We start from the raw sequence: 23746 nt of genomic DNA on the forward strand, positions 1-23746 counted from the left end.
GTCAGTTTATGATTTCTGAAACTAAATACCTTTTCATCTGAAAAGGTCTACAGCCACTAGGAGCAAGTTGCTTGCTGTGTGTAAAGGCGACACTTTGAAATGTAAAGGCGACACTTAGAAATGGGAGAAAATTATACTAAAGAGTTAACTTAATCATTAAGGGAACTTTTCATTTTAAATGTACCCCATTTAAAAGCATTCAGAAACATCAAGTTGTTATCAGGCTCCAGAATTTAGTTGACAAGGAATTTTATTTAGGAGTTAAATACCTCAGTGTTCAGTTCCTTACCTCTGTGCCTCAGCCAGGGTCATAAATCTCACTGAGCACTGCTCAGGCCTTGCTATCTGCAGCCTGATGATAATATTCACTTTTAAATTTAACAAAAGGTTTATTGGTGGTCCCTCATTCTGCAGGAATGAAACCTGTCAAAAGTGAGAGATTATGTTCATGAGTGGCGGCAGTAGAGATGGAGAGCACACTTCCAGAAAGGAAACAAGGCATGAGTCATCAGGAAAACCCAATTTTAACTGCCTAAGTATAAATCCTAATTCCTCCTACCTGGCCTTGGCAAAGGTTGCAGTAAACAAAGAGGAGCTTAGAGGGAAAAGGGATTGATCATAGGTCACCCTCCACTCAATTATATGAATACAAAACAAGACCTAGATCAAAAATGCATAGAAATTTGAATATATTAATGGTTTACCATCAACAGCAAAACCTTTTTGCACAATACTCCTTTCTTTTGATTATTGAGGTAGGAGGTACAACCATAATATGCCAGTCAATAAAAACCTTGCCCAACCCTTGAAGGAACAAAAAACAGTTGTGAGACAACCAATAACACACACCAATGTGTCCAAATAGGAAAGTAAAGAAATTAGAAAAAGTGTGTGTGAGCGAGATGGCACCTCACGGGCGAACCACCAACGGGAACTTGGCAGGTACTCACCAGGATTGCCCTGATCTCATCATTGGCACCATCAAGCTCTGAAAAAAGTGTCCACAAAACAAACAAAACAGTGTTTGTGAAAATATGCAGTGTGTGAGACAAACAACCACAATAAGGAAGACCAAACACATATATAAAAGCCACACGGAACTTATCTTTATTCTATTTCTTTCGTGTTGGTTATGGAATGTAAAACAGTGGAGATGGCTAATTCCTATCTAGCCATGTTCCAGTGTGGAACATGGCTAGATAGGAATTAGCCATCTCCACTGTTTTACATTCCATAACCAACACGAAAGAAATAGAATAAAGATAAGTTCCGTGTTGCTTGTGGCTTTTATATATGTGTTTGGTCTTCCGTATTGTGGTTGTTTGTCTCACACACTGCATATTTTCACAAACACTGTTTTGTTTGTTTTGTGGACACTTTTTTCAGAGCTTGATGGTGCCAATGATGAGATCAGGGCAATCCTGGTGAGTACCTGCCAGGTTCCCGTTGGTGGTTCGCCCGTGAGGTGCCATCTCGCTCACACACACTTTTTCTAATTTCTTTACTTTCCTATTTGGACACATTGGTGTGTGTTATTGGTTGTCTCACAACTGTTTTTTGTTCCTTCAAGGGTTGGGCAAGTTTTTATTGACTGGCATATTATGGTTGTACCTCCTACCTCAATAATCAAAAGAGAGGAGTATTGTGCAAAAAGTTTTTGCTGTTGATGGTAAACCATTAATATATTCAAATTTCTATGCCTTTTTGATCTAGGTCTTGTTTTGTATTCACTTGGCAAAGGTTGATCAAACCACCAAATGACCATTATACTTCAATGGGGATACATTAACACTCACAGAGTAAAGCAAGTTCCTGAAACGAGAGCAAATCTTGATGATCCTGGTAGTAAACAAAAGTAGCTAATTTATCATAACATTCTTGTGAAGCCTGTGGACAATGGGAAGAGCAAGGTGAGGAAATAAATTACTTTAAAATAGAAAAGAAATGTTTAATAGAGTTTTCCTAACCTAGAATAGAGAAAGGTAAGATGACGTAACAAATAGAGTACTGACTTGTTTAACTTCAGATGGTCCCTATAAACTCTGGTGTCTTCCATACATTAGGAGGAACTTCTCTTCTTTTTAAACTTCCTGAGAGTGAGACGACTTTTCCTTAGTACTCCAGACTACGTAAACCATTTTTTAGAAAGTTTTGAGTCTTTAGCTTATGCTGATTAATAGGAATAAATTAATCTAAGATGGTTGATAAAGTCTCATTAAAATGACCTAAGGCTGTGGCTACCATGTAAAAGTCATGAAAAAAATGAACCGCCTTCTTGACACTCTCAGTAAAGGTTGTGAGAAACAGAAGTATTACAGACACTTTCCATGATGCTTGCAAGAGGTTCCTAGCTAAACTTTTGCAAGACTTTGAGCTTCCAACCCTTTGGATATCTTGTTATGTTCCGGGATGACTTAGTGGTGATACATCTAACATCCAACGCAACATAATTCCACCTATCAGTAGGCCAATTCCTTCAGTTCTGTCAATGTGTTTATTAGATGCAGGGGGTGTCGGTGGCCTCAATCACGAGAAAGCCATAGGGAAATGAGTAAGAGTAAAACTGTTTACAAGCAGACTAAATCAATAAAATAAATTGCTGTTACTCACTTTCAGTATGAGCATCTCTGGTTGGCACTTAAGGTCCTCGTCGTGCACCACGGTGACTGGTCCTCCTTTTGCAATACCAGCCCCCATCCAGACCTGTAATACACAATAAATTTCAAATTCATTAGCTATCATACGAGTCAAAAATTTGACTAGACAAATCACAGATCCTTCTCTCAAGTGTATTAACCAGCAAAGTTATCATGCTGTTGCAAAGTCCCCTGAAAAATGCTGTGCACACGAAGATCTCTGCAAGCTGCTCTGATCTCAGTTCAGCTTGTTTCTCCTTGACCTTGGGATCTGATCGGACAATATCAATCACAGTGATCTAAAGCCAACAGTGCGATGACCTTTGCAGTAACATTCTTTTTGATAAACAGTTAAGAAGACACTAGTCTTTAAATGTTATGCTGCAAACTAGCTTGGCACTCAGTATCTGATGCGCTCCACTGAATACTCACAAAGAGCGAAACGTATGTGGGGCTAAGACAATGAAAGATTGAAGTAATGAATAGTTTATTAAACCTAAGAAAATTACATGTTGAAAGAAATGAGTAGTTATTGGGCTCTGCTTCAGTTTACAAACTGCAGATTTGGCAAGGATGGACCACATTCACCAGAATGCACTGGGAGGGCTATTGAGCCGTGTTTTACTTGAAACTCACGCTAAAGGCTATTGGTGAGTTCTAGTTTTGGTTTGAGTGCTGCCATGTGGAGGTTTCTGCATAGCTTAATTTTACCTCCTTATGTAAAGATATATATTGTTGTATTATTTTGTTTACTATCTGCATGATCTGGTTAGATCTGATCAATATGATGAAACTGAGATGACACTAACTAGTAAACATTATTTAATCATCAGGAGACATTTATATCTGCTGAGCATGAAATATAAGTTAAGAAAATTTGCATCAAATTTACATAACACGTTTTATATTCGTGAGAAATGTACGAGATGAGATGTGGCAGCTGTATTATGACATTGCACAACTAATGAAACCGGTTATTGTTGAACAAGCCAATGGTTGAATCCACAGTGGTAATAGCTGTAGCGCACCCAGTTTTTGGCCTGGTTTACTACAAAATTAATAATCAGTTAATTACGGAGTGTGAGCTTTCAAACAAAGTACCTACGTTCCTTTTTGTACATAATGATTTCCAACAAATAGTGGGAAGCCTTCTTAGAGAGAGTCTTTCCTCGGCATTAATTATTGATGCAAGGTGACTTTCCAATGTAGTATGGAAAACGAGATGGATATTTATAAAATGAAAACGTATTCTAGGTCACTTGCTTTCTTTGGTGTGCTTGTGTTTATTGGTAGTATACGGAGAGGAAGGAGGTTATGATTTGTCACGTTTTGTATCTCCATAAAAGGAATAACGCTTCCACGGCTGCACGTGAGGTTGCTTCTCACCAGTGCAAACAAGTCGCACTGACTAGGGTTTCTGCAAACCTTTGCTTTGCTAGCTTGAAACATGTTCCTCTCGACAAAAGCTCAAAATGGAGTAGGTGGGTAGGGCAGGGGAGGAGAGAAAGAAAGAGAGAAAGAAGAAGAGAAGAGAGAAAGAAAGAAAGAGACTAACTGCAAGCCTAGCTCATGCTACATGACTGCACAGCAAGGACTGTAATAACATTTCCCCGCTTTAATCTGATTTTCAGATTTCTATACTTCATTCGACCCGCCTCATTCATTGTTAGATCATTACTGTTTGTACACTTCAGTTATTGTGCATCACATTTAGGTACTTGCCTCGAAGCAGAGTATTCACCGAGGGGCACAGTGGTGGGGGTGGTAGCCAGAACTTTAAGTGAATATTGAGTTTTATTTTTAGCAGCAGTGCACCTGTGTCTGCAGGGAGAGGATTCTAGTCGTTTTGTCGCATCATGGCTTCTCTTGGGGGAAAAAATCGCTGCTCACTATGGCCACTGTAGAAAAATGCAGGAGGTGCGCAAAATGTTCATTACACTAGTCAGTCTGGAGTAGGTCACAATTATTGTCATACCTACAGACTGCCAAGTTTCCTCCTTTTCCCCCACGTGTAGGCGCTATGCTGTTTTCCTCCTCACAGTACCAATACTGGAGCTTAAAATGGGTTGAAAACGTTTTGGTGCGACTTTGAAACTCGATGGATAATGTTTTTTTCCCTCCACAACAAAAGGGTGCAAAATTCAAGATTTTCGCGTGATAATCCAAATGTGGAGATTCGACAACTGCTGTAGAAATTCTAGCTTATTCACAAGGATTCCAGAAAGCTTGCGTTAGAAAAACGTGGCAAGTTCACACTTCTGGACAAATCCCAGGTCCATATAAACATTACCTTTGATGCGGTTGCATCAGCGCAGTACATTAAAATGTTTGATGGAGTGAACACTCATGCAGTGATCTCCTGGATTCGATGAGAGAAAGAGGAAACATATCATGCCCAGTGGTCTGAGCTGGAAGGAGGGCACGTTGACTACTGTCAGGAGGTGGGTCATTAAGGTGTGTCATCTTACTGTCTCAGAAAGAAAGAACACGAGGGGAGCACAGCTCATTAGCTAGCTTAAATTATTATGTAGGAGAGAATAGTTACCAACGCTCAGGGTCCAGGATATCACATCTGCTGAGCCGGGGAACATCCTTTACAATGCAACTTTTACCACGCAGTGCCTTTACGACGCAACTATTACAACGCATGTTATTACAACGCATAGCGCTGGGGAGCGCTCTAGGATAGGGAATAGATTTAATTTACTATCCAACACCTTCCCTACTATCCACGGGGACTGGAGTTGGAATAGTAAATTAAACTATTCACTATCCAGCACCCCTTAACGCTATGCGTTGTAACAGCATGCGTTGTAAAAACTGCGCTGTAAAGGCATGCGTGGTAAAACCATGCGTTGTAATGTCATACATCCGCTGAGCCTGTCAGAATAGGAAGAAGCTGATCTGTTGATTTCTAGTGTGACTTATGTTTCTTCTTAAATAGACATAGGGTCACGACTGAACCTGCCCCAGCCTTGCAAGACTTTCAGATCGAGAAATACCCAACATGCTCTTTGTCAGCAATAGCAGCCTTTCAGAGGCTTGCATGTGCCTTATGTAACCGGCTCTGCCCGCACCCCAAAGCTCCTTCGGCGCTGGCTAACTCTGCCACAACCTAAAGTCTTTCAAAATCTCAACTGAACCCTAGCTAACTCTTCCCCAGCCCAACCCAGTCTGAAACAACTGACCTGGAAGGTATTAAGCAGAAGAGGAACAAGAGGGGTGCTCACCTGTCCCACCAGCTTGGGCTTGCTGGTGTTGGTTATATCGTACTGACGCACATCCCCGTGCAGCCAGTTGCTGAGGAACAGGAAGCGGTCGTCCATGGAGATCACAATACTGGTGATGAGGCCTAATGAAGCAAAAACAACACTGAGAACCCCAAATGTTAAAGAACATCCCACGCCAATGTTTGGGCTTCTTAAAGTGCTACACTAATCATTCTATTTATTATATGTAAATTAACAACTGCTGGGACCCCCATGTTGTAAAGCGCCGGTACCACAAGCTACAGCACAGTTTCATAACGCACTTGCTGCGCACAGAATAACACTTTGGAAGTATTGTGTAAGAGGTGGAGGACTGAAGGTGTTAGAGGATAAACCTCACCTATGCAGTGTGATCACCTTACATTTAGCATGATATATAGTTTGGAAGGCAACAAGCCTCTATATGCATGGCAAGGGACCACCCGCCAAATTAAAAGGTCCCCACTGGCTTTCCCAAATGTGCTACCGCCAACCCAGAGGGAGACTTGTTGTTAAAAAATTAATAGTGGCTGCTGGCCAGTTTTTAACGAATTTCAGACATTATCCCTCAAGCTTGGGCGATGCTAGTGGAAGCTAAACTACCTTTGGCTAACCCATGAGGAACATTTTCAAGCAGTCCTACTATTCTCATCCCAGAAATACTAGTGGAAGCTCTCCCAGTCTCTGACCACTCTGGAGAGTATAATTCACCTAACCCTACTCTTTTCCATCGATGAGAGACCAGAGCACATGATCCTACTCCATCCACCCAAGAGAGCTATTCCAAGCCATCCTACTGACCCCACTGTCCCTCATGCTGGAAAGTCTGGTGAACGCCAGCCAAGTTATCATGCTTTATCCACGCAAGGGCGGCCAGTTCAAGCCATCCTATTCTCCCCACCCAGAAAAGACCCCACCCCAGAGAAATAAGCAGAGGAGACCTTACTCCCTTCTACCCAGGAGACCGAAGGGAAGGGCAACACACTGTTCTCTGTTCACGAAAAGTATTGGAAGATGTTGTAATAGGACTGTAGAAGCAATCCGAAGAATGGAAGAGCTGAGGCCACCCCGAACCATAGGAAAGTGTATCAAGGGTCCAGGGCAGTGGTAAAACACTATGCAGTTTCAATGAAACCACCACAAAGTCATCTACACTGGTACAATGTTATTACCACCCATTAACATGCCAGAAACAAAGTCTTGAGTTTCAACCATCCCCTTTTACTTGACAACCACCTTTTTTATGCACCATGCATGTTTTGTCAACATTCTGCTTGTAAAAACAATATTTCCCCTCACATGTCATCAATAGGAAATTAATAAAATCTCCTGGATGGGAGCTCCTAAACGCTCTTAAAGGTAAGCCCTATTTTTGGTAAGTAAGACTGCACTACGTGTGCCCTGAAAAGCCTTGCTGTGGAGTAGGCGATTTACAAATTCTGGAAATTTACAATAATTAAATCAACATACCAGTAACGATGATGATAAAGAAGACCTCCCAAGTTTGTTAGTGGTCAAAGAGCCCAGGTGGCAGCACCCACAGCTCATGTGATTTTTATTTATTTGAAAATAATATGTTTATTGGGTATGTTTCTCTATTAAACAATTAAAACTTGAATTACATATAAAAAACAATTTAAATGATGAAGTGAAATCCCAGATGATTTAACAGACCCATTCTAAAGGACAGTTATGTTTCCAGTCCTACTGCGACATCCAAAAAACGCATTCCAAACAACAAATCGGCTGCTCGATGAAGCACATTTAAGAATTATTGTTAGAAAGTCTAATTAAAATAAGCAGATACAAAAAACATTAAACCACCAAATACCTCAAAAATAAATACTTGAAGAGCATTTATTGGGAGGACCAACTAAAGTTTGGAGGTGCACATTTTCCGAGGACACGGAGGTGAGAACAATAACTTATGAATTTTTTAGAGTTATCCGCATTATCCAGAATGCTGGTCGTCCTTTGTCCAGATTTCTTAGGATTCTAGATAAGAGTTTGCTCCAACCCAAACCATGTCCACTGCGCCTGGCCAGGTTCCTGCTTCTGGCAGGCAGAAGCACCACTCATCTTGGCTAGCAGCCAACTCCACCTTTATGGGAGCACACACCCAGAACCAGTCAATTGCATTTGGCTCTGCTCTACATATCACACTGAGATGGGCTGCTAGCAGCCCCTTTAACAGTGCACTTGTTATAAACCTTCATGTAGGAATTTCACTACTCAAGATGACAACAGCGAGTATGTCTGGCCAAAGTGCTTTGGAGAGTGTAAATTAAAAAGCGGTATATAATTTCAAGGGAAAGAACCGATTACAATCCAAAATACATTTGCCTGCTGTGGACCTTTGAAATGATTAAATAAAAAAAATGTTTTAAGGTTCTGCTTGGCATATGCCTGCTTTAATGAGTGCCTACCTGGCATTTCCGGCAGAGCCCATCCTTCCACCTTCTTGTTGATAACTTTGATCACTCTTTCAGTGGCCCAGTCGCCTTTCTGTTTAGGGGGTAGGAATGAAACAAACAAGTCAGCATGTGCCTATGCCGGCAGGGGAAACAGGTGACGAAGAGCTCAAAAGTTAGGACAAATGTTCCTAGAATGAGATGCCGGCCATATCAGTTAGTATACCTGAAAAGATAACTGACCTTTTCCTGTCAGAAACCAAAGTAACCAGAAACAAGAATCCCACCCGTGTCTAGCCCAGTGATTATGAAAACAAGTTATTGTCAATGTAGTTAGCTACAATAGTTTATCATTACCCACAAGTCTGAAAATGATCTAAGATAGCTCATTACCCATTTAACTGATATAAGAAAACTAATTACCCAGTTCCTTGCACAGTGATTTCAGACATTAGCTATTAGCAGAGCTACCACTGACAACATAAAAAGAACCACAATGTAGCAAAAAGAGGATTCGGATAGCCATGTTGAACTTATGTTATATTTTACGGCAAGCCCCACCACTTGCCACTCAGGGAAGAATTACTATCTTGCATCATTTAGATATGGAATAAAAGAAAGTCAAATGTATATTTGTTGAATCTTTTCCTTGTCAAATGTTCAGTCTCGCTTATCCAGGAGAATTGCAAGATCTATGGAACATTGGACACCTTGCCGCTTTACGGTTACTAAAGGGTGATTAGTAGTACAGGAAGTATTTATTTTTGGTACAATTAAAATATGATATTTTTTCAAATGTCAAATGTAGTACATACTTTAAAGTCCAACTATGATATACAATTTCCCAATCTACATTAATGTATGTCATGCCACCCACAATGGATATGGATTCTATAAATTAGGTTACAGCTGCCCTACATTCCCCAAAGCCTTGTTCAACCCTAAAAAAGGAAGATTGAAAAACTGGGAGTTGGAACATAGTTGGTCTCGATTATCATTTGATTGGAGATACTTTTCCTTGTTTTAAAGATCGGCACATACTGTGCCCCCACAAAACCTGGGAAACCCAAGATCTTGAATTTGGGTATTATTATGTTTTCACTGAAAAGTAAAAGGCCATGTAAGAAGTCTTTTGATGATTCTGGTAAGAATAGGGGTGATTGATTGGACATTTTTTTAATTGATCTCTGAATTACACAAAGTTTACAACTAATGGCAACGGTAATCAATAGGAACCAAATGTTATTAGATCCTATTATTATTAATATGTTGATCTCACCTGAAACAGCTAATGATAACATAGTTTCATGACCTGTGATAACATTTTAAGTTCCATTGGTGTTTATTCTCAGAGTTACTATGGCTCTGGGGGACTTTCTCTGGATGAGATATGAAAAGCACAGGTGTCAGAGATGTTAAACACGCGCTCACACAAATGTGGATGATTTTAATGACATGGATATGCACGCTGTGTGTCACATTACAGAATATCTTTGTAACATAAGGTACTTTGAATAAAGAGCAAATATACAAGATCTAGGGAAACTGATCACCTCTGTTCTGCGTCCAAGACCTGTATTGTCCGTTCCTTGGGAACTTTGGGGATAATGTTCGAGCAGTAGTTGTTTTAGCTGCATTTTGAGTATTAATATAAGCGGTATCATGTTCCAAGTTGTCTGGGCACACCTGTGAATACTTGAAATGCTTCTTTGTTTCCAAAGCCAAGGTGGCTCCAGAAGCACAGATTTAGCACCACGTAAAGAGCAGGAATTCCCAGGAACCATTTGAGAGCTCTCGCATCTTGGGGGAGCAATCAGCACAGCCTGGCAGTGGGTCAGCCCACTTCATCCACTAACTTACTCCACTCGGAGCAGCATGGATGCATTGTCATTGGAGAATAAAGGGTTCTCAGAAGAAAGTGTGATGGTGAGATTACAGTTGAGATGGTAACTCGATGAAGGTGAGATGTTCGTTCTGTACTGCCCTAATACACTACAGGGTGGGGGAGAGTTTGCTTGTCGGTGGCTGCCGAAGCAGCTGCTGTTGTTTGAGTGTGAACTTTTTTATTGTGTTACTGACTCCTCTGTGAAGGTTCACGCTCATTGACCACACGCTTGGTTGCTGTTGCTGATTAATGCAAAGGAAAACCAGTGAGGGTTTAAAATTGAAAGAAATGGAGATCTTTAAAATGTGAGGGGGCCAGTGATCTTTTTTAAAACCTGTTCCTAAGATCCTTGCGACATACGATCTAGGCGATTCGTACTCAGTCATAAATACCACTACAGCACGATTACATGTTCGCCTCAACCCCTGCAAGGATAGATGGTAAAAACTAGCTCATTAAGTGAGGCGTGAAGCAGTTGCTTAGGAAGTGTAAAAGGATAGCTATCTTTCCAGCTCCCTTTCTTTTGAACTTACAGTTAATTGAAAGTTCAGTTATTTGTAGATAATGAAAGTAAACTGCAATACATTTCAAATGTCTTTCCAAGCTGCTATACAGACACAGCCTTTGTGGAGAAATGTCCCTCGCGGCAGGCCTGTCTTCCTGGAGCACCCACAACAGAGGCACAAAGAGGTGTAAGGGCTCTGCACTGAAGTGTGATAAAGGTAGAAAAAGGCTTGGCCTCCCCTAAAGGGTTCCCTTCAACCTGCAGCTCCACCCCTACTCACCCATAGCATCTATAACAAGCATTGGCATAGCCAATAGGTCTCGCCTTTGGGACCTTATAAGTGTTTAGCCAAGCAACAATTGATGTTGTTGTACCAAGGATATTGTGCTGCATAACTTAATACTTATAAGGTCCCAAAAGCGAGACCTATTGGCTATGCCAATGCTTGCTTACTTCATTGCTGTTCTGCCAGTGGATAAATAAGTCACACATTGCCCTAAATTAAGCTCGTCTTATCTAACAAGTTTTATTTGGGCCATCATAATATCTTCCTCAGAATTTCCCTAGATTTGTGCATCTTTGCTCCATATTGACATACAATGTAATGTATAGTGTACCTAAGCATCGTGGGAGAAGTTTTATGACGAGTATAGTCTTAATGGACCATTGAATGCAGTGCAGCACCTCATAACACTAGAGTTTCAAAAATAGTCAAATTGAAAAAAATAGTCGATACCATTTGGTTTTACATCAGGTATTTAAACAATATTCCAGGTAGGTCTTTCTCAATTGTCTCAGCAGAATTACCATATTGCTATTTAGACATTATGAACATTTTGTGCAGTTTGTAACACATATGGCACCCATAACATGAAGATGAAGGTGTATAGACAGTCTAAGTGGAGATTTTAATATAAAAAAGCATTACTGTAACCATTTGCATACCTGACTGTACAGACATAGTTGAAAAGACTGTTGAAGTATTACATAGTTTTCTTTAGCCGTCTGCTTCCTGGCTTTAAGAAGGGAGTATATCTGGTAAACGGTGCCATGTTAGTATACCTCTATCTGTTATATGCTGAGGTGTGGCAGTCTCTATTTTAATGTTTTGAAGAAGACCGCAGAAGTCAATGATAACTGGATCTCTTCAGTGGGAGTCTGTCATTTGGATGGATAACCTCTATATATATGACAAAGTAACATTACATACTGAGATATTTAGAGTTGGCCTTTTTCGAGATTTAAGCGTCTGCTCGAATTCCTCTTTCCCGTGTGAACTTCCAAACATATTGCTAGAATTGATAGCACTGGGTTTTGTTTCATTGTCATTCCTAGTTGAAGTTGGTTCCAGAGTTGCAGCATTAAGTTGTGAAAGCACGTACCTCCACTGTAAAATTCAGACAAGAAGGAAAGCTTACTGTAGACATCTTACCCAGGCCTCTATCTCCATCTACTGGTGAAATCATGGAAAACCTTCTCCGAAGGAAAGCAAGTTTTCATGCAACCTAAATGTATGTTTCTATCTTTTTTAACCATGAATATGTCAGGAAAATCGTTTGGCAAATCTATTCATAGTATGTAAGTCATTATTTCACCCTCTTAAAGTCATCAAAGCTAGAGTAGTTTCCAAAAGGTAACAATAGTTCACCAACTGGACAAAATCATACCGATTAGAAACACTGAACATGAGAGCGGCTTTGGAACAAGATTTTACCACTGTTGTACGGAAAAGTTAAATGTTGATACTACTTGCAGCAGAGGTATGCATGTGAATATATTCGTAATAGATTCCTCAGCATTTATTCACTTAAACACGATTTTTGTGTAGCTTAGATTTAACAAGCATTGGCCGCACGCACGCCTCGCGCTCAGCATAGAGAGGGGGGGAGTGGAGGCCAGCAGAGTGACGCGATCTGTGGTGGGGGAGGGGGAGGGAATTGAAGCGCGGAGAGAGGCACACAAGGCTTAATGAGCCTTGACAGAAACCCACATGGCGGCTGCGATCGTGCACTTGCACGCAAGCTTGAGGCCAGGAAAAGCCTCTGGTAGCACTTTTAAAAGCTCGTTTACTAAATTTCTCGCAGAGCAGCGCATGCGCTGGCTCAGCAAGACCTAAAAAAGGGAGTGCTTCAGGAACTAAAGTGTTAATTGAATGTGTAAAGGGATCCTTTTAAGACCCTTTCCACCCTCACATCATTGACTGCATGTCCTGCCCTCCAGCCACTGGAATGCAGATAATACACTTCCACTACCTGGTAAGCTGTCTTCACTGTCCATCTGGTGCCAATACAAACCACAGGCATTTAAATGCATTCAACTATGCTGTATAATACTGTGAGTCAAACAGGAGGACAAATACCAGAATCTCTTTTGCAATGTGTACATTATTTGCCATGTATATTCTTAACATGTGCATTACGCCATTTTCTTTCACTTTCATCCGTGGAGCTGATCAACTGTCCTGGCTGGATCAGTGATCTAGCAGTAAGCTAGCTGCAGAGAGATGTTTGCTAGACTCTAGTAAACACACAAAGGGCTCCACAACTAACACAAATATTGCCTTTAGTCTACACAGAGCTCTCTGGGAAAAATAAGCGCCCTCACCCACATCAAGATGTGGCATGCTTCATCATCGGGCTTCCCACACCCTGGACCAAAATTAGTCCAAGGTGGGCTCTATCACACAAAGGGGACTATTAGGATGGCGGGCGGACTTGCGTCTGCCCGCCCGCCACCCTAGCAGTGCTGGGACCGGCCGCCAGTGGTGTGGCCGTCCCGCACCGGCAATTAGGATGCCACCGCCAGGGTTGCAGTGGCATTCCCCATCCTCAACATTGTGGCGGGCGGTGCTCACAGCACCGCCAGCCACAATGCTGTGGATGCACCTTGTACATTTGCATGCACAACGTGGCAGGCACCGCGCGCTGCCTGCCAAGTTGTGCTTGCAAATGATGGTACCCCCCATGTTCCCCCCAACCCCCCCAAAACCCTGGGGGTCCTCAACGGGTCCCCACAATCAAAGACCACATGCCTTTCCATGGAGGCAACGCCTCCATGGAAAGGCACATTTCCGTCTGAATTGTAATATGGCTGGCGGTGTCTTGCAGACACCGCCACCATATTCAGCTCCTTTTCCGCCCGGTTGACTCGGCGACGGGTGGAAAACCGGCAGGCGGTCTTTCCATCCGCTGGGGTCCCTCCCGCCATCGTAATATGGCGGGGGAAATGGGAGGCGGTCGGTAGATAATGGCGGGCGGATCGCCACCGCCATACGGGCGGTGGCGATCTGCCCGCTCATATAATAGACCCCAAAGTGTGGGAGCAAGAGTTTTTTAAAAAGGTTTTTAGAAAATACTTTTAAAGTGGATTATATACTCCACGTCAACCAGAGAAGTGAAAAAAGAGGTTAAAACTACCTAGAGCTATTCTAACCTATTAATTTTATCAGTGGATTCCCTGATAGGATTAATACAGAAACAGGGGGATGAAACTGGGAAAATTAGTAATCCTTCCATCCCATCATAGTCAATATTTTGCGGCCATCCTACATATGCCTAATATGGTCAGCGGCCTTCTTCAGGACCTCAAGTTTCTGGTCAGTCAATTAACAAAAAAACCACTAGAAGGTAGGGAACCACCTGTTCTACTATTCTCTAAACTCCTAAAATGTTTTTGTTTTTGAGAGAACATTAAACCTCGAACAATCTAGAGGAGACTTAACGTAATCCATCTGTTCTGTGGGGATGCTTGTTAGCAGTGTTACTGTATGCTGATATTGTTCTCATGGATTGTACTCCTATTGGATTACGCTATCAAAGGACAGTTATGCATATATTCATGACTACTCTTGAAGTAAATATTAATCTGAAAATAAGATAATTATTTTTAGTAAAGGAAGGGAAGAAGTTGGAGGAGGAGAATGTTGCAAAACGATACGAGCTCCCGGACTCCCATCCCCCCGCCAAAAGCAGACACCCCCTACCGTAGTATTAAGCAAGTCTTAGCAAATCAAGAGACAGTCCTTAGGGGAGCCGCAAACAGAAAAAGGACCATCCCGCAAACAGAAAAAGGACCATCCCACCCGACCCCCGGCACCAAAGAGGCAGCAAATCCCGTCCTGAGCATATCAGACTAACAATAATCAGACAATCAGATTCACATCTGGCCATCGCTCCCACAGATATCACCCAGCAAAGACAAAAGAAACAGTGCCTCAAAGTCCAATCAAGTTCAGCCCAAACCCTCACGATCCATAACGATGACCCCGTCCAGTACAATTAGGTCGCTGCGTTTCTCCACGCAGGCTTTGTCCATCCGAGCTGCCATCACAACAAGAATAATAGATAACAGTAGAGTGTCGAAATCAATTCGATAGGAGGGAAAACAGGATAAACGTCCACAGAGTCCAAGAGTCAAAGCAAGTCCACTGCCCACCAGCGATAAATCAGCAAAGCGGCCTTGATCACTCACGAAAAGGGCCAAAGGTGTGATCCGACAGACGTTAGAGAAGTCACAATGGCTTACGAAGATAGTCACATCCATCTCGGGCGGGGTCGACATAGGGCTAAAGAAACGTCCAGTTCTTTCGGGCTCGATCGCCGCCATCTGAGGGTCGCAGTAGATTTCCGTGTCGGTATCCTGCACAGGTCCTCGGTAACAATCAAGGCGTTCTCCGCGGAAGAAATATCTCGGCTCTCCAGGAACAGAGGGCCGGAATCCGGTCCCAAGCCTATATGATCAACAGTTATGATCATCTCCTGGAAGGTGGCGGCGAATCGTGTGTGGAGCTCCAAAATGGCGGCCATTACAGTGCGTAGCGACGGTGTAGTTTCAACCCGCTCCATCGCCCCTCAATGAGCGACCGGGCGGGTGACCGAACCTCGGAGGTCGACGTCTCCGGGGCATAGGGCAGAAGCAATGTAGAAACCACCCTTAACACGTCCAAAGCACGATATCAGTACCGTCGCCGCCCACGGGGAACCGAGCCCAGAAAACCCCGGGAGCTCAACAGGGCCTCCGGGCAGCGGAGCCCCGAACAAATAGTAGGTACAATAGGCCACCGTAGTTGCTGGGTAGAGCTGTCACCAATTCACCATCCATAACAGGAGAGGAAAATCGCCACTTCGGGAGACCGGAACCGCCCATGGTCCGCGGCCGATGTTGTTCAACTCCAACCCGGCCGGGTTAGAACTCGAGGCCCCGGCTTCAAATCTGGGGTAGGCCAAGAATGACACACGACATATCTTTGTCGTCCGAGCAGCGAGAAATTCTGGGATTGCACCTTTCGAGTCAGGCGCAGTTCACCTGCACGGGAGTCCGGCGGGAAATCAGGATAGGAGTCAGGATTCATGAGCCTCTGGCGGAGGTCGGCGGAGCCAGGGGCTTATGCGGCCATCTTGGTTACGAGCGTGGCTCCACCCCCCAAATATTGAATTTTTAAGAAAATAAACCTATCTTGGAATAATAGATCGGAATCAATAAGCCTTGTTCTCACATATTAATCAATGGATAGCAAAAATCAAACTCAGTGAGTACTGGGCTTAAATGTTTTTCTAATGGAATGAGTAGAAACAATATCAATGCTTTACAGAAGGTATATTTAGTAGATATACCAGCTATAACTTTCAATGGTTTAGTGTGCTGCAGTATAGAACACCTGTTAGCAGCAGAAAAACTGCAAGGTCAGTGATGGCAAGCATATTTAATAATAAGGCAGAATCTACCAATAAAGACTTTAAACTTGAAATAGGGTGGTCGGGTCTTGTCAAATCCTACAATTTTCATATTCTTCCAGTTGCTCCTACCAAATTCTTTTTGAAACCTAACTACAAGGGGACCACAGTATGCAGCACTCCAAACAGCGGCAGAGTTGTCCAATTAAATCTAAACTGAGTCATACATTTGATGGTGATCCTATCTTAGGACAACCATTAAAATAATTAGTTATAAAAAGGATTATGATCATTGTTTTGAAAACAGTCACCTTTTTCTAATTTGTAGTTCTGCAGTAAAGGCAACATTCAATGTTATTTGGTTGCTAGTATGGGAACGGAAGTTAAGATATTTAATTTCAGCTTTAGGACAGGTGGAATTCAAATTGGAGTAAACCTTTGCAATACATCAATAGCAATACTTCCGTTAAGCTATGTGGTTTCCCACTGCAGGACATGAAGCATGTACTATCAATTTGTCCAGCACTGAAAATATTACAAGACCTTAATGTTAATCCAATCATTGTAAAATGTATAAAACCTGTGGAAGATTCTATACTTTTAATATATAAAGTTTACACTGTGAATAAATAAATGCTTTAGGTTGTATACATTATTTATTTCCTAAACTATTGTAATAGTTATTGCTTTTATATATAGATAGATACATGTTACATACTTTGAGCTTGGTGTCGTTTCATTTCTTACTTCTTGGGAAGGTTGGACTCATTAAACAGGAGTAAAAGAAAGAGGGTTTTAAAAAAAAATCGGTTAAAATGTGAAAAGGCAACAGAGAAGGCTTGCATCATCTTGTTTTGTCAATCAAACAAAGAACAGCTTAGCCCAGGGATGAACTGGAAAACAGTGCCAAGTTAAACAAAATGTTAATTTGACAAACTGACAACAGGGTGGGAGCGGCTCAGGTGATGCTGAAGCTCCCGAAACAGTGCTAAGTACTTTTGAATAATGAAGGAGTGACCCTGCAACCCCTTAGAAGGTTAAAGTCCCCAGAAAAGCTTGATAGGCTTGGTTGCACACCTCCCCTCGCTCTAGAGAAGGCTGGTAGATATGCCCATGGTTGTGAATGAGATTTTGCAAGTTAAGTGTGTCAAACTGCAGGTCCATGCCCTTAATCTCGTGCTTCACTACTACACCCACCCCCAAGCGCCTTGAGACCCTTACGTGTGAGTAGTCGCGCTCTACAAGAATCTGATTGATTGATTAGGAGTTATTTTCATTCGAAGATCTGCTGTTGAATATATAGGTTAAGGCCTGCATTTATAATGTGGGAAACAGATAATGTCATCCTATGTCACTAGTTGTTCTTTTCAATGTCATCTGCCTTTAAAATAGTGTGGAGATTCCAATTTATATTATTTCACCTTGGCCGGTGTCTCAGATCGAATTTATGTTTTGGAAAGCATTATATACATATTTTTATTGTCATGAGTGAAGTTCTCACTCTTTTTGGATGTGGATCGGAGACTTCGGGTAAAGAATAAGGACTCTGGTCACTTGGATAGGTTTCCTCTCATAGGATAACTCTGGATAGAACGAGTTTTGCTTTGCATTTCTACAAAATTCAATAAGGTTTCCATAGGAAAATACATCTGTTTGAGTACAGCTGGAAGTTCATGTTCATTTCTCAATGATCAGATGTTCTCTGTACAGTGGGTAATGCTCTGTATGCCAGGGAACATCCCACAGTCCATCCACATTGGAACCAAGGGACTCCGCATATGGTAGGTACAAAGTAGATGAACAATCCTAGAGGTGAACGGTACCATACCCTGAACCTATATATTAGGGAGATGAACCATATATTTTTGGGCCTATACCCCACTCTCATCCAGTGCAAGAGTTGAAAGGTTCTGTACCAATATCCATGTGACCATCCAGCCACAGAGTAAAGAGGCCGCATATGAATATATGATCCCTTATAAGCATCTGCCCAAAATGTAACAGGCTCTGCTTCCTTGCATCATCCAGTAAACCCATCCAGTACAGTGGATGAGAGATGCTATATCGCTGTGCGGACCCTTTAAACTCCACCCAGGCCTAGAAGTGGCTGTCTCTGTGTCGCGTGCCAATCCTTTAACTCCACCCAAGCCCTATAATCCTATAAATTGCCCAATGTTAAATACTGCATATTTCGTCAGTCCAGTATCCATATTAGCTTCATGGTTCCCGTTCCTATAAACTTTTCCAGTCCCTCTAATACAGGAGGAAATAAAGACTTGTAACTGTAGGGCCTACCTGGGTCTTGTAGAAGCGAAAGACCGAGCTGCCATAGGAGCAACCAACAAACCCCTCAGCTGCATCGGGGTTGTGAAGAAATCGAATTTCCATTGGAATGTATCCATCTTCGCCCAGGTCGAGTCTCTGGATGAGGGTGTGTTTGTTCCAGTCCCACACATTAACACTGTGTCCATAAAGACCTGTAATGGAGTTCACTGGTTAGTTGTGCAGCAGTATTTTACAGGATTCCTTCATCTGTTACCTTTTCCCAGATTTCCCCAGCAACCCGTTAATGACGCTCCCTATATTTTATGAGCAACAAAATTGAAGGTCCTCTTCTTACATTATTTTATTGAAAGATCTCACTCTTTAGTAATCCAGCACTGCCATTGGCAAGATCAGTCAACCACAGACTACGCTTTTGCCATGGTAAGAGACATCTGAGTTAGGTGTGGATCTGCACACCCGTAGTCAATTGTGAAGATATTTATGTGTGTCCTTAGGAAAATCTTTGCGTGCTTTCTAGAGTGAGGGGTTTGTGCCTAACTCCCTCCTAATTAAGAAACAAATGGGTAAGAGCCCAGGGGTGCCCTGGACTGCTAGAAGCACAGCTGTTAGGCGTTCAGCCTTTAAAAGCTCAATAAAGTTTTTACCTTTTTCTTAAACAGTATTCAACATACACATTTATTGGTCAGTAGATAACCTCATTATCAGGAACAGTTAACGTAAAAGAGTACATCAATAAACATTCGTATTCAATATTGCACAGAATCACATGAAAATATTATCACATCATATTTTCAATTCATTAAGTATGTTGTAACCACAACTAAATTATTGTTGTTCAAAATTAATATCAAACGTCCCAATGCATTTCGGGTTACATAATGAACCCTTCGTCAGGGGATTAATGATATGCAATCAGAAGAAAACAATTTCATAGGTTGTCGATCTCTTGAGGTGTAGGTTCAACAGGATCTAAAAAACAGCAACATACAAAACTATATTGTGTTCTCACATATATGCAACAGTATATCACAAAATACTCAGGAGTAACACCGAGAGAAAAATACCAAAAGGACAAACCACCGTGAAAAGGAACCCAGTGTCTCAAAAAACGATCAATACAGTACGCATTGTTTATTTATTATTATGGAGTTATTTCTTTTATCAGAGTGGTGACAGATTTCAAGTTATAACATCATGAGAATTTTTTACTTTGCATACTCGGCACTAGCATGCCTTTTTTTACGAAGACTTGTCTTGGGTTTATCTTTAATAATGTGAGCACTATACCTTTTTAGACATATAGTTGAAACGCCACTAAGATAAAGTTAATTTCACATTCACACTAATTGATCGTTTTTTGAGACACTGGGTTCCTTTTCACGGTGGTTTGTCCTTTTGGTATTTTTCTCTTGGTGTTACTCCTGAGTATTTTGTGATATACTGTTGCATATATGTGAGAACACAATATAGTTTTGTATGTTGCTGTTTTTTAGATCCTGTTGAACCTACACCTCAAGAGATCGACAACCTATGAAATGGTTTTCTTCTGATTGCATATCATTAATCCCCTGACGAAGGGTTCATTATGTAACCCGAAATGCATTGGGACGTTTGATATTAATTTTGAACAACAATAATTTAGTTGTGGTTACAACATACTTAATGAATTGAAAATATGATGTGATAATATTTTCATGTGATTCTGTGCAATATTGAATACGAATGTTTATTGATGTACTCTTTTACGTTAACTGTTCCTGATAATGAGGTTATCTACTGACCAATAAATGTGTATGTTGAATACTGTTTAAGAAAAAGGTAAAAACTTTATTGAGCTTTTAAAGGCTGAACGCCTAACAGCTGTGCTTCTAGCAGTCCAGGGCACCCCTGGGCTCTTACCCACATGGTAAGAGACATAACATCCACCAAGTGCTAAAGAGCTTGTGTGTGTGTGTGTAATAAGTAGCTTTCACTTCCCTACACCACTGAGATAGTTAGGTGGGTTTATGTGCATGCTGTTAATACTTTCCAAAGTTAATCATTGGCCTAATGTAATGTGTGATATTCAGTATGTCCTGACTTTTTAACTTACCTCTGTGAGATCTACAATGTAAAAGCACAACTCCAAGTCTCAGAATGCACCATGCTGATGGCAAAAAAAGCCAGGTCTGGAAGGAGGAAACATGCATCCCATAGGTAGTATCTGGTACATTTTGTATGAGTAAATCAGTTGGCACCCGAGAGGTGAGTGAAATCTGGAGGCTACATGTTCTGATCAAATATAGCTCAAGTCACTAATTTAAGGGTCTACTGAAAACCCTGCCTGATCCTGCACATCACAGGTTCCAAATCCTTTTGGCTAGCTAGGGAATTGAGTGCGTTCTACATAGATCTACTAGTAACCTGCAGATAATATGCTCAAGTCCCGGGACTATGCTCAGAATCTTTTCTTCAGCAGAGATCTTGGAGTGACCTACATAATAACAGTTTGAATCCTCTCAGAAAAACAACTCAGCCTGCACACTCTAAATCTTGACAAAATGAGTACATACAACTATGGTACTACTAACAGCTGCATGTCAAATTGGGAGTGAAGACACAGGTGTCTCAAACCCACCATGTACTTTCCGACTTCACACTCCAACAATTAAAAAGTAGCATACTGGTGTGATGAATTTTTAACTCGGCATATTATGTACAGAATTCCAAATACTAGTCTGTAGTTAAGTGTTTCGTCCTTTCTATCCACGGGATAGAAAGAAAGAAATATACTGGGATAGAGTGAGAATCCAAAAAGCTAACCACTAAAAACAAAAAAACAGAATGAAGCTTCACACAGAAAAGGAATGTAGAGAGCAATTTTAGCATCCAAATGTTACTCAGCTGGGGATAATATGAACCATAAGTGATAAGCTAGGAGATGAAAAATACTTTGCTTTCATATTTATATGTGAAAATATATAAAGTGCTATCTACATTCACTAGAAGTCTCTAGGTACTGACTTAGAAAAAAACTGATGTCGATCGATTTTTTTAAATTTATTTATTTATGTTCAATGAAATGCTGTTTTGGGAAGCATGATGCTGGCTGATTTATTTTATAATCAGAGTTTAAATGCAGTCTAATGCTAGTAAGCCAAAGTTTCACTAAAGTCACTGCATGGGTTGTTTTAGTAATCTGTTCTGAGAGTTTCAATTACTACAGAATTTACAGTGTGAGAGCAGCAGCATTGCAGGGAGTCATCAGGCTGCACAAACCTGTATTATTCCAGTGGTTTTCTATGTAACCACTCGTAATGCTGATTAATGCTGATCTTTCATGCTGATACCTTTCTTAGGGCCGCACCCTTACGCTCACACCCATGACAATGCTGGCAATGAAATGAGGGTTGATAATGCCCAAGTATAAATTATCCTCTCAGCCTAAGGGTGCCTAGCCTCACAGGAAACAATACATGAAGGACAAGGCGAAACCTGGTTATACCCTTGTTTGACTAAGGGAAACTTAGTATGTAGGGGGGTGCAAATTCCATTTTGTATGAAAGAGCATGCTATATGCTTAAGCACTTCTGTCTAGGTAAATGACTAATTGTTCCTGCCAACATGAAGACATATGGTTACGATGTCTCCCGCTTGTACTTTTGGATTTCTAATTAAAAAAAAATTTTTTTTAAATCTAATGTGGATGACAAGTTGGTGAAGGACCTCGCAGTCTGGAGTGACCTCTGTGATACACTCCTAGAACCACAGACCACCGTGGCCTCTTCTGATAGTGAAAGCACGGTGGATGAGTGAAATGATGGACTACATGCAGCGGGGAGGAGGACTTCAATAAGGGGGTAGGCTCGTTTTGGAGTGCCTACTTGTGGAGGGTGCCTGTCTTCAGGTTGGGCTCTCGGAACTCGGGCACAGGATGATTGGCTTTTAATGGACTTTCCCATGGGATGTATGACGTTACAACGCATACTTTTACATCGCATGCCTTTACAACGCGGTATTTACAACGAATACCTTTACAACGCATAGTGCTTTGGGGCGCTGGATAGTGAATAGTTTAATTTACTATTCCAACTCCAGTCCCCGTGGATAGTAGGGAAGGTGTTGGACAGTAAATTAAACTTATTCCCTATCCTAGAGCACCCCCCAGCGCAATGCGTTGTAATGGTTTGCGTTGTAAAAGTTGCGTCGTAAAGGCACTGCGTGGTAAAAGTTGCGTTATAAAGGATGTTTCCCTTCCCATGATATGCTTGCTTTATCGCCTATTTTATAGTCTAACTACTGCTGTATGTTTTTTTTTATACAAAACTGAAAAAAATGTTTAAAAAAAATGAAATGTGTTTGTCGACAGAGAAATGTTTCATAGAACACTGTTGTCCGGCAGAAAGCATTTGCCCTGAAGAAGACCCTTGTAACAAACATGTTCTCTATGAACCTCCCTCTACGATTTAGTGTAATGGTCCAGTCCGTTGAATAAGCTCTGCAGAGAACAGTGAGTAAGCTGCAGTTCGCAGATATGAGTTGCAACAGGACTCACTCAACAATACATCGTGGGAAAAAAAAGAACACTGACTTGGTAATAATACATCATCTTTCTAAAACACCCTGGGATAAGTGGATTGGTGGGATGCCCTATAAAAATGGTCATTTAGAACACATACTTCCTACATGCTTCAAGAATAGGTGTCTCTTACCCGCCGGCACATCGTCCCATTTAAAGATGTCGAACATGAGCCTGGGAGTCCCCCATTCGGTGCTGACCATTACATTGTGGCGGGGCTGGTACCAGAAGTCGTAACCGAAGGGAGCCGCGTGGCCTTCCTTCTCCCATGCACCCTTGACCTCAAAGGTCTCTGCATCCAGCAAGACAAACCCACCTGCAGAGGACAAACAGACAGACAGGGCCGCCAATGGCAATGAGTTCGGACTGGGAACTAGTTGTGTGCCTTGGTGCATGTTCAGATTTGATTTAAAACATTTATTTCACTGCTTGTTTAATCCCACATTCTCCGAACCTACAGAATTAAGAAGTGGCAAACTCTGCAACAAGGATGCACGAAATATGTGGCACACTCTTCCCAAAATATTTTCCAAATGAGGCTTCAC

The 23746-nt window shown here is 41.6% G+C and overlaps 1 protein-coding gene across 1 annotated transcript in view; it reads right to left on the minus strand.

Annotated features, from left to right (window-relative positions):
* The window catches only part of LOC144798261 (methanethiol oxidase-like), a 118688-nt gene that overhangs the window by 37418 nt on the left and 57524 nt on the right, over positions 1–23746 (minus strand). Inside the window, exons 6-10 of the mRNA XM_078669023.1 lie at positions 23335–23517; positions 18653–18834; positions 8311–8389; positions 5867–5988; positions 2611–2703 (exon numbers count right to left, since the gene is read on the minus strand). Of these exons, the coding sequence (XP_078525149.1) occupies positions 2611–2703; positions 5867–5988; positions 8311–8389; positions 18653–18834; positions 23335–23517 (659 nt within the window). The remainder of the gene's footprint in view (positions 1–2610; positions 2704–5866; positions 5989–8310; positions 8390–18652; positions 18835–23334; positions 23518–23746) is intronic.

Source organism: Lissotriton helveticus, chromosome 12 (assembly GCF_964261635.1).
Source record: "Lissotriton helveticus chromosome 12, aLisHel1.1, whole genome shotgun sequence".
Taxonomy (NCBI): Eukaryota; Metazoa; Chordata; class Amphibia; order Caudata; family Salamandridae; genus Lissotriton; species Lissotriton helveticus.